This window comes from Nicotiana attenuata, chromosome 4, assembly GCF_001879085.1.
Source record: "Nicotiana attenuata strain UT chromosome 4, NIATTr2, whole genome shotgun sequence".
Taxonomy (NCBI): domain Eukaryota; kingdom Viridiplantae; phylum Streptophyta; class Magnoliopsida; order Solanales; family Solanaceae; genus Nicotiana; species Nicotiana attenuata.
In genome coordinates, this window is record NC_031992.1 from 9280951 (window position 1) to 9292382 (window position 11432).

The 11432-nt window shown below is 36.4% G+C and overlaps 3 protein-coding genes across 3 annotated transcripts; 1 reads left to right on the top strand and 2 right to left on the bottom strand.

Annotated features, from left to right (window-relative positions):
• Positions 1464-4637, top strand: LOC109224955 (succinate dehydrogenase subunit 5, mitochondrial-like). The gene is made up of 4 exons (XM_019389532.1): positions 1464-1717; positions 2857-3167; positions 3249-3434; positions 4352-4637. Exons 1-4 carry the CDS (start codon positions 1552-1554, stop codon positions 4406-4408), a joined length of 720 nt encoding a protein of 239 aa, XP_019245077.1. The 5' UTR covers positions 1464-1551; the 3' UTR covers positions 4409-4637.
• LOC109224956 lies at positions 4872-6261 on the bottom strand. The gene is made up of 2 exons (XM_019389533.1): positions 5550-6261; positions 4872-5463 (listed from the first exon to the last, which is right to left on the bottom strand). The coding sequence occupies exons 1-2, from the start codon at positions 5718-5720 to the stop codon at positions 5011-5013; spliced, it is 624 nt and encodes a 207-aa protein (XP_019245078.1). The 5' UTR covers positions 5721-6261; the 3' UTR covers positions 4872-5010.
• Positions 6426-11188, bottom strand: LOC109224954. The gene is made up of 7 exons (XM_019389531.1): positions 10710-11188; positions 10020-10108; positions 9785-9923; positions 7995-8090; positions 7745-7867; positions 6989-7251; positions 6426-6865 (listed from the first exon to the last, which is right to left on the bottom strand). The coding sequence occupies exons 1-7, from the start codon at positions 10861-10863 to the stop codon at positions 6755-6757; spliced, it is 975 nt and encodes a 324-aa protein (XP_019245076.1). The 5' UTR covers positions 10864-11188; the 3' UTR covers positions 6426-6754.

Below are 11432 nucleotides of genomic sequence, written 5' to 3' on the forward strand. Positions count from 1 at the left end.
AATTTATATTATTAAAATATTATACCGACCAAAGTTGGTCGGTATTTTGTTTACACTGAACATTTGGTCCTTTTACCTTAGCGACCGAAGTTGGTTGCTAATTAGCGACCAACTTTGGTCGCTAAGGTAAAAGGACCACCAATAGAGCGACCAAGCCTGTTTGGACGCATTTTGGTCGGTATATTGAGATAAGCGACCAACGTTGGTCGCTATATGTGGTCGCTTTTTACCGAATTTCTAGTAGTGTTTGTCAATGAATCGTCCATTACAAATGATTGAGATCTCCTTTATATAGTAGGAGAATACTAAATAAGATACACTTCTAATTATAGTAGGGAATCTTATTGTACAGTTGTCTAACCGCCAAGTACAAATCCGTTCCGGAATTTATGCCAGGATCTTCGGGCCGTTGCGAGAATCTCGCTCTTTCTGTTAATAAACCATAACGGTACTATCTCGAGGTTGGCCATATTCTGCCTTGGCCTTCATCGAGCACTTCGATCTTCAAGTTGAGCTCGAGCCAGGTCCGTTTTGAGCTTTTTCTCGAAGCAACTCTCCGAGCCTACGAAATCGGGCATACTTAATTTTGACTAAAACTTTAACATCAATCCAATAGCTTTGTGTTAAAATTTTGCTGACTTTAGAGTGTATGATCTTTTACGTGTAGTCCGATTCGTGGATAAGTTAATGCCGAGATTTTAGAACAAAGATTGTGCGTAATACAAGAATTATTAGTTCATGTAGTGTTTAGTATATATATATATATATATATATATATTTCTTTTAATATGGATATTTCTTTTATATTTCACTATATGTTTTTTGAAAATGTTTAGACACTTCTTTAACTAATAATTGAGTAATTATGCTGTTATTCATGCTCTTCTATGTAACATTTTACTACAATAGGTATAGTATTGCTGTTTAAGGAAAGATAAAGTATTTTAGAATTTAGTGATCAAAGTAATTTAGGAATGAGACGTATCCTATTTGGCCGTGCTTCTAAAATTAGTTTATTTTGATTTTTTTTTAAGTGCTTTCTAAAAAGTACTTTTGGAGAGAAATTTTATTTTTCCCGTTTCTCAAAAACTATTTCTATTTTTTTGCTTTCTGCTTCTATACTTTTTTTTTTCCTCTAAAAACTTGGTCAAACATATTAACTTTGAAAGAAGAAAAAAAAAATACACCAAACAAGGTAATAGTTGACTGATATAGTAAAAACTTGATTTATTGAGTTTGTTATATTTCGAGTTATCAGATTTACGAATAAATTAGGTTGTTTTCGGCTGTTTTAACTTTTAATTGATATTCTTGTATAAATTTGAATCCACATTAAACTAATACAAAAGAAATTACACAATAGTAATATGTGTGAGTAGAACCTATTTTTGTAGCTCAATTTTTCATGGACTAATTTGCAAAAATTGTCTTGTATTAGGAGTATTATCTATTATTATAAAAAACACATAATACTAAAGGAACAATTTCTCTTTTTTGCTGAATACCTACGACCCTGTGAGTAAAGAAAAAAAACCTGAAAGTTGAGCAGAAATGGAGAAAATGGTGCTGATGCGATCTTTGTATCGATCGATATGCCGCAGATCTACTGTCTTCGGCGCGGCCGCCGCCACAACCTCCGCCGTCAACCACCAGTCCCTCCGCCACCTCCATTTCTCATCCCAATCTTTCTCAGCTTCTCCTAGAAACCCTGTTACAGGTACAAAGCATCATCTGCTTATATTAGTAGCAGTTTGTTTTATCGGATTTTTCTGTTCAGCTCAATTTTGGTTAATGTGTATCCTTGTTTTATTTTGAAGAATGTGAAAATTTGTGAGTCTGCTTTCAATCTGATATTTCAATTGGTAGGGTATTTAGCGTTAGTATCGTGGGTATTTCCTGTTAATTCGCATATAAATAAAAAAGAACCAAATTTGATTAATAGACTAATAGTTTTTTTGTTTATGAGACACATAAATTGTATCTTATAAGTGTGATTAGAACCTGTTTCAGAGGCTAATTATTTAGTATTTTGGAATGAAATGGTCCCGAATAGAGCAGAATGGATAGACGATTGATGCAATCGAGTCCAACTAGTTTTGGATTGATTGATTGAGACAAATGAAAATAGGATTTTTGATGCTCCACTTCAGTTTGATCTTTTTGATGTTTAATTCTCCTTCCCTAATTGATAAAAGGTTTAGCTTTACACCACACTTGTTAGTTTACACATCGTTCACTTCTCTTTAATTTTTTTTAATTCTGCTTTACAACAACAACAACAACAACATACCCAGTATTATCCCACACCGTGGGGTCTGGGGAGGGTTGTGTGTACGCAGACCTTACCCCTACAACAACATACCTAGTATTTTTAATTCTGCTTTATCATATCCAATTGTGGAATCAGTAGGTTATTCGTTTCCATTGTGGATTCTGATTTATGTTAATGTTATTTTAGAAGTAGGTGTAAAAAGCCCCTGAGCGCCATTAGATTCCTAAAGCTTAATAGAATTCTAAGCATAATGCAACAACAAAAATTTTGGCTGGCACACTTGAATATGGGTTCCAATTTACGATTGCTCAGTCTCCCTGTGATAAGTTTGAGTCTTATAAGTGTAAGAGTGCAGGCACCTGATTCAATGTTGGAGGTTGATTCTAGATCCTTTTACTTATAACTCATGGTTACTACGACATATTTAGGATTGTTTGTGGGGAAACAGGACCTTATGTGATTACTTCTTTGGAGAAGCTTCTTAATTGCCTTACTCGCGAAGTGCTTGTATTTTCCGATACTTTGTATCAATTTCATGATCTTGCATCAGTGATTGACATTACATGGATATTGTGAAACTCTAGAATGGAGGAATCCTTTCACAATGGCAATTGGAAGCATGCGTTCTTTCAGTGAGGATTTGTCTCACATGCCTGACATAAAAGATCCGGAGGTCAAACGTGCTTTTAAAGACTTAATGGCTGCAAGCTGGCATGAGCTCCCAGATGCTGTCGTCTATGATGCCAAGAATGCAGTGTCCAAAAGTACTGATGACAAGACTGGCCAGGAAGCTTTGGCGAGTGTTTTCCGCGCTGCGGAGGCAGTTGAGGAGTTCACGGGTATTCTCACATCTCTGAAAATGGAAATTGATGATGCTATCGGTTTAAGTGGTGAGGTAAGCTGAGTTTTAAGAAACCAACGATTTGATATGTAGTTTCTCAAGTTCTTGTTGTTTAAATACTCATATTGCTGGCAGGATGTGAAGCCTCTGTCAAAAGAAGTCTCTGATGCATTGCAAACAGTATTTCTACGCTACAACGCATACATGAATGCCTTTGGGCCAGAGGAGGGATATTTGAGGAAGAAAGTTGAGATGGAACTGGGGACCAGGATGATACACTTAAAGATGCGATGCAGTGGCCTTGATTCTGAATGGGGAAAGGTACATAATTGAAGCAAGTTGGTTGCATGTATTTCAGCTTTTCTGTAGGTTACAACTTCTTACACAAGCGACATTTGCAACACAAGCTATGTTTCGCTTAGGAGATAAGAAAGCTGTGGATACCAACTGCACTCTGAATTACCCTTCTAAAGTTGCACTCGAGTATTGACTGCTATTTCTGTGGTTTCTTTTTCCAGCAAAATTTCAACCAAACTCTTGTAAAATGACTAGCTTTTCATGAGGCCATCCGTTATGCCTTAAAATATATTCTTATCTAAAAATAGGAGTGGCAAGCGGGCGGGTCGGATATGGTTCGGGTCGAAAACGGGTAATGGAAAACGGATAAATTATCCAACCCGACCCATTTTTAATACGGATAAAAAACGGGTTAACCGGCGGATAATATGGGTAACCATATTATCCATGACTTCTTGCATATGTTCACTTTTGGGAGAATTCTTATTCTCCCTAACTTGAGGAACCCCCAATTTGAGGCTTTACAAATGTAAAAGTTAGACCCATTGGTTATCCATTGGTTATCCATTTTCTAAATGGATAATATGGATCTTATCCATATTTGACCCGTTTTTAAAAAGTTCATTATCCAACCCATTTTTTAGTGGATAATATGGGTGGTTAATTATTTTCTTTTAACCATTTTTCCACCCCTTATTGACAATGTTACCATCCATTAACTAGCATACAAGAAACATCTCCCCAGCTTCCTATTTTGATAATGGGGTTTAATTTCTCTGGAATAGATTCCTTTAATGCTTCAGGTGATATTACAATTCATTTTTGAAAGTGTTTCTTGAAGATTTTTGTTGCATTTTCAAAATTATAGTCTGAGATCTCCTGAAGGATGAAGCATATACCATTATTTGTTCTCACTGCTCTTTCTGCCTTGCTAACTCCAGGTTACAGTACTTGGGACTTCTGGACTTGCTGGTTCTTATGTTGAGCATAGAGCATAGGCCTTCAACGATGGCAGATATACCACCGTGTTTTTGTCTTCAATCAGTTGAATGATTGTTGTTTTAGATAAATACAGGCTGCTTCAATATGATCTGTTATGTTGCACTTGGTTCGCAAGTTTGATCATGTGATTGCTACAATAGGAAAATGATAATAATCCAAGAAACTTGTGCAAGGAAATACTTTCTTGAATATTCAGAAAGTTCTAATCTTTGTTTCTTCAAGGTGTGTGCTTGGTTAAATATTTTCTGGTTGGTTGATGAATTAACTTCTTGTTTTAAGTTGGTTTGCTTATTTACTATACGTGGCACAGAGCACTTTGTACCAGCAGTTCACTTTTATCCCTATGATGAAGAACTTCCATCTTTGAACATCTGTGATTTGGCCTTAATGCCAAACTGGTAAAATAAGTGACAGTAAATGGACTACTTAGCCAAAGTTTGAAGCATGCAAAGCATAAGAAAGGTGTTCAATTCTCGAAAGAGTTTGTAGCTATTATCAAGAACATAACGAATACATGAAAAATGAAGTTCAGCATCCCTTTTGGGAAAATGTAAAATTCCTTTGAAATTGAGAGAAGATTGGTTTTGAATGCCAGCAACTAGTGTATCTTGATCATTCTTGCACTCTTTCGCCATGACCAAGAATCAGATGGAGATTTTGGCAAAGGAGGAAGTAACAACAGTTTACGGCACAGACCAAATGGCCATCCTTCACAATGTGAGAATTCCTGAATAACAGAGCGCCTAGGGAAATCTTGAAAGTCAATCCTGTTCAAGCTTGAAGAACGAGAAAGGGTTGTCTTAGCTGTGGCAAATGCCTCATAGCTTTTAGCACTTGAGCAGCGCGAAAGACGAGTCCCAACAGAGAAGAAATCCTCGTTTTCTTCCTTTTCTTGATGTTCCTTGTCCTCCTTTTGTTGCATTAGCTTTGTGGATATGAATAAATCTCCTGCTGTTGGCGAGAAAGTCCAGTTGAACTTGTCACTTGAGATGGTTGTCTGTCTTCTGCATTTTGACTCAATGTATTTACTTATCACTATTGATACAAACACCTGTTGATAAAATCCACAAAACATCTTTCAGAAAACATAAACATATCATAAGATTAATGCATTGAACTTGAAAGAAAAATTATTACTTCCTCTTCATCATCATAATCATCAATTGCATCGTCTTCGTCTGAGCTTTGAGTACTTGAATGACTTTCCTTAAAAATGTGGCAATTGGTAAATGCATCCTTAAGAGTTGAGGTGAAAAATTTGCATCTCTTGGAGGGATTTGGTGATTCTTGCTTAGGAGAGAAGACCATGTTTGGACAAGAGTTGAAAGAAAAATTCTTTGAGTGTTGTAGGTGAAAAGGTTCCCAAAACAGAACTAAATACTTGTAATTTTTCTCTACTGTTTTTTCCCTTTTGAAATTCTTGCATGAAAATGGCCTTCCATCTTCTTTGAACTTTTTGGGTTTTTAATCTTTAAAGTGAAGACAACAATAAAAGAGCCGACCAAGGTATTTTCAAGATAATAACTGATGGCAACTTGGACTACTTCTCTCAACCCACTATGCCAAATCAACTGACATCTCAGTTTCTTATTCTATATATCTTAGTTATTGTTTCTATTTCATAGTAATGCTTCTAAATTTGTAGCCATTATTTTTCACTTCAACCTGAAGTCAAGGGTGAAAGAAGACACTACACCAAACTATGACCACTAAATAATCCTTTCAGATCTTATTACCTTGAATATGGTATAAGAGATAATCAATTTGACATTGAATCAGCTGAAAAAATGAAAATGATGTCATCAACAGAAATATTTTTTCGTATAATATTTTACTATTTACCAAACACTGTCCTTTATCAGGATATCCACCTAAAGAATAGAATTTTTGTCATAGCTGCACCTTTCGAAGCTTAGTTAAAATACCATAAGTTAGTTTAGAATAATAAAACTAGGTTTCACCATTAACACAATCATTTAGCTCTTCGCCAGTTCTGCAAAACTCTAATCACTGTGATACAAAAACAAATTTCTATTTTGGTAAAATCTATAACAACAACAACAACAAACCCAGTGTAATCCCATAAAAATGGGGTCAGAGGAGATAGTGTGTAAGCAGACCTTACCCAGACCTTACCCCTACCTTATAGAGATAGAGATGTTGTTTCCGATAGACCTCGGATTTTGGTCAAATCTATCTTCCTACTAAACAAGAAGAAGAGAAGCAGCTCTACCATAAGAAACTGCAACTCAAGAAAACTGATTTCTTGCCACAATGTTACAACATCTTCATATAGTGGAAGCACTAACATCTTCTTATCGTCTATTTTGTTAGCGACAAATTTATACACCGACAACACCAGACATCCATGGAACAATTACTGGTGCATTTGGATGAGCGTTTCTGTATGATTCAGGATACCGGTCCTTAAAATTCAACGTAGGTGTCTCTGCCTGCATTTGCAAATGAAAAGAGGGAGAGATGATTGAGAACAGCTTAGTCAGCTAAATATCAAAATTTGCAAGATAAGAACGGGAGGTAGTAAACTTTGTGAAGGGAAAGCGCGCAGAACTTACATATTTCAGCCAGCACTCCTGATGCTTGTGTTGATAAATATCCGGAGAGTGGCATCCCGTCTCTGATGGGCAGTAAACCCATATGTTACATTTCTTTTGGTTAGGTTTGGCATGCTTAGCTTGATTCAAACAAGCCATGCAACACTCATATGCAGATTTTTTATGGTGTGTAAGGCCCCATCTTACAGCAGCACCACCGTAATCGGTATGGATTTCAGCATGACACTCGGGAGGAAGCTGCTTGCCAGCTATGACTTCGTCGTCTGGAGAATATAAGTTTATAAGTTACTGCATAATATCTATCTATAAGCAGACAGGGTCTCCCTGTTTTGTTATTTAATATAGCAAATTTGTTATAGAGAGGACATAATATCAGCATGTTTGATTGATCAAACTTTAAGCATGCATGCCTTCTATCAAAGAGAACTTTAGTCTTTTTGTTTTGTTTCATACAACAAATGACAATTACGCGTCAATCCCAAACAAAGTTGAGGTCGGTGATATCAATCCTCACTTCTTTATTTAAGCTCAACTCATATCATCATCATGCCAAACAAGAAAAAGAGGGAAAAGCAAATGATATAAAAATAACAACAAAGACGCTTGCAAACGGAGAGGCGGAGAGGGAGGGGAAAGGGAAGAACACTTTTCTTGCTCAAAAAACGGGAGATAACGAGAAAGCTGATGAAAGGTCTGGAACAAAACAAAACAAAGAAACACATAAAATAGGGACTGAACAACTAACTATCTTATTACCAAGTTCCTCTTCACCCTCAGGTTTGTCATCGTGTTCTATATTAGTGATCTGAACAGGTATCCAGAGACCAATTTCTTCTGACAGCTCAGCCCAGTCATCCTTCAAAGCTCGTGCAAGTAAACCTGCAAGCAAGGTCACAGATATTACCTATTTCTTGAAAATTCCAGTGAATTAGAATTCAGAACTCCTTCAACATCAAAAGAAAGTTGAAAATACAAAATGTGAATAGCAGCCATAAAAAGGACATACTAGCCTCCTCTGGGGAAATAGTTGAATTTGATGTTTTCTCATGAACAATTTCTGCAGCTTCTTTCAATTTTTCTCTACGCCAACTTTCCACCACATCTGTTAAACAAAAACACCATCAAATATGATAACCAGGAATTGTAAATGAAACACAGCAAACGAATACATAAAAGAAAAATAAAAACAGACTAGTTATTCACATAATAGTAGAACTCATAAGGAACTATTTTTTATGACGCCAGAACTCATAAGGAACTAATAATTTCGGTGGTTACTTCAGTCTTCACATAAACATGAATTTTTCCAAGGTCAATCTTCAAATTAAGTGGCATTTAAGTAAGCTATCCAAATCAATAGCAGTGGAGGAGGTGCAAAATCTCCATGCCTGGCTGCTTTGGGGCATGCAAAGTAGCTGACCACGAAATACCTAGATCTTCCCTTAGGCAGTAAAGTGGAGGAGAGGGAGCTTTAGCAACCAATGACGCAGAATTTTGGGAGAAGATAGGAAGGATGGAGGAAGCAGGTACTAGAAGTTTGGGAGAAGATAGGAGGGATGGATGTCACAGGGAGGAAGAGTTTCCTTGATATAGGAAATCCTATCGAACATTCCTATAAATTTCATGTCTCTGTTTCCCATCCCCCCTTCAGTAGCCAAGAAATGTTCTGTTTAATCAAAAAAAGAAAAAGTTGGGGGAATGAATGGAGATAGAGAGTTTCATTTGGTGAATTGGGGGAGAGTCAAAGCCCCTGTTAGGAACAGTGCATTGGGTATCCGAAGATAATTAACTATGTTTGACTGAGCTCTACTGAGCAAATGATTATAGAGGTTCGCAAATTAGGAGAAGGCTCTGTGGATGGAAGTGACTAGTAAAAAATAAGCTGCGCCCACTCCAGCTGGTTCGCAAAAGAAATGAGTTATTATTCTTAAAGAACAAGCTTATGGAAAGGGATCGTGAAGGAGAGAAAGGATGTTTCAAGATTCATTATCGCGAATGGAATGTAGTCCATTCTGGCTTAATGTTCAGTGTGGTGATACTGCTCGTAAAGACGACTTCCCTACAGAGCCGAATAAACAACAGGAACATGAACTGTTGTACTTTGGAAACTTCATTTTCCAGACAGAATAATATAGACTTGTCTTTTAGGAGAGAAAAAGAACAAGTCTTGAGCATCTGGTCAACGCATGCAAAAAAGAATCAAAGCAAATAGACCCAACTATCATGATTCCGAAGCTCCCACAACTCCCCATGCCAGGACTTACAAATTATATGTATATGCTAAAGGATGTTAGTATTTAGCTTTCGGCATATGTTTAAACAGAAAAACCCATGACAAGCAAATTCAATGTTCCGACATCTTAAAAAACACGCTAGTGTAACACCAAAAATCAAGTGTAACATTTCTTTCCATCTGACACTTTCCTTTTCAGAAGACCAGGACACCTGTTTCAGCTACACTTTGGTGAACTGCATTTAAAGAAGGTTTCCGTTCTTTGTATTCGGCAAAAGAAAACCTTGGACACTAGGCCAGATACAGACACTGTTAGTAGCAAGTTGATTGCATTATGGAATCTCCAAATTGATTTATGAGCTTTAACCTACATACCACTTCCTTCATTAACAAACATCTCTACACAGACCAAATAGACTTTAGTAAGAGATAAGAAGTCTACAACTAACAGGCTTCAGTATAGACGGCTAAGAAGTCTTCCCTAATAGAAGCTTTAAGAATGCAGGTCCAAAAACAAGGATAGCACAACTTTATTAATCTAAAGAAATAGAAGGCACACTCACCTTGTAGCATCGTTTCATCGGCATTGGCATTCACGCCTTTTAAAGTTACTAGGATATCATCTGCTATCTTCTGTTTAATATGCTGCGGTATTTGTTGCACCTTTTCATCCTTCAAAAGTTCGATCTTTAAGCCATTTACCTTCATCATATAAAAAGCATCGCTCATCAAGCAAAGTCAACGTGGAAACAGAAAAATTATGAAACCAGATACCAAAATCTCAAATAAAGGTCTTACCACGTTAATAAGTTCTATAGGTTCTAGTTGTTTCCGTAATTGAATTGACTCTTCCATTTTCCTAATCTGATCTGAGGTATACCTAAAAGCTGTATTCACAAAAAAACATCCATTTATCAAACCAGCAACGAATATTCCAAGTAATCAACAAAAACCAAACAGGTCAACAGAATATTCAGAATCAAGAAGCAATGTCATTCCAAAATAATCCGGGAATGCCTAAAGCTTAAAGCTGTGACAAAACTCAAAAGCCATGGATTTTATCAAACAAACATTCGACTTTCCAAGAAAGTAACAAAATCCCAAAATGAGTCAACATAAAATCCATAGTCAAAAAAGGGTTGGGTCATCCAAAAATAATCTGAGGTATAGCTAAAAGCTGTGGCAAAAGAACCCCTTATTAAAAATCATTCAACTTTCTAAGAAAGCAACAATATAACAAAATGGATACAAACAAAAGATTCAGAAGCTAGAAAAAGGGGTCATCCAAAAATAATCTGGTTTTATGGTGTATAGCTAAATATACTTAAAGCTGCGGCAAAACCACTCATTTATCAAACAAGCAATCAACTTTCCAGCAAAATCCCAAATGGGTAAACAGAAAATTCATAATCAAGAAAAAGGGGTCATCCCAAAATACTAAAAGAAGCATAAATATTAAGTAATACTGTAGTAAGTAGCAAAAGTTACCTGTTTGAGTATGATTGAAAGGGTACATATAGACAGAAGTGTAGAGAGAGTGAAGCACATAGAGAGCAACAAATATGTTGATTGAGCAAACAACAATCATAGTTTGCTTATATAAACACCATTTTCCTCTCCATTCTGCTGCTGTTCTTGCCATCTCCACTCACTTTCTTCTCTTATCTCCTCACTCCATCATCTTCTATCCCCTCAACACACACACACACACACACACACAAAAAGACACCCCAAGAATCTTGAAATGTGAAGAATGTTTTTTGACAGTATCTTGTTTGCTTTTCACGGATCAGATAGATCGATAGTGGTATAGTACCAATATTCTTTTTACTTAGATTTGATTAAAACAATACGAAAAATGGAAAGCAGGGAGAGGAGATGAAATAGCAAGTAAGTACTACAATATACTACTACTATATAATACTAATGGAGATTCTTTTTACTCCAGCAGCTGTCGTTAGTGAAATGTATTTTTGGGGTCACAGGGGTTTAATTTGTCAATTATAATTACTATTTAGGTAGAGATAGTTATGGTTTACGTGATGTAACGTGTGACAGTACGGGGAAACAAAAATGTCGGGGGAGAAAGATTATGTTTTTTGGGTGTTTCGATACTGTCTGGTTTTGTTGTTAAAATGAGATTAAAAGTTAGCTGTAAAAAGGCTGAAAAGGGAAAAGTCTTGGATCCCTTAGTTACACTCAAATATGGAA

Coding starts and splice junctions, on each gene's coding strand:
- LOC109224955 (XM_019389532.1), top strand. CDS start 1,552: ATGGAGAAAATGGTGCTGATGCGATCTTTGTATCGATCGATATGCCGC. Junction 1,718..2,856: donor TCCTAGAAACCCTGTTACAG/GTACAAAGCATC, acceptor GTGAAACTCTAG/AATGGAGGAATCCTTTCACA. Junction 3,435..4,351: donor TTGATTCTGAATGGGGAAAG/GTACATAATTGA, acceptor TGCTAACTCCAG/GTTACAGTACTTGGGACTTC.
- LOC109224956 (XM_019389533.1), bottom strand. CDS start 5,720: ATGGTCTTCTCTCCTAAGCAAGAATCACCAAATCCCTCCAAGAGATGC. Junction 5,464..5,549: donor ATTATGATGATGAAGAGGAA/GTAATAATTTTT, acceptor TTTTATCAACAG/GTGTTTGTATCAATAGTGAT.
- LOC109224954 (XM_019389531.1), bottom strand. CDS start 10,863: ATGGCAAGAACAGCAGCAGAATGGAGAGGAAAATGGTGTTTATATAAG. Junction 7,252..7,744: donor TGAGGGTGAAGAGGAACTTG/GTAATAAGATAG, acceptor TATATTCTCCAG/ACGACGAAGTCATAGCTGGC. Junction 6,866..6,988: donor AGGAGTGCTGGCTGAAATAT/GTAAGTTCTGCG, acceptor TTGCAAATGCAG/GCAGAGACACCTACGTTGAA.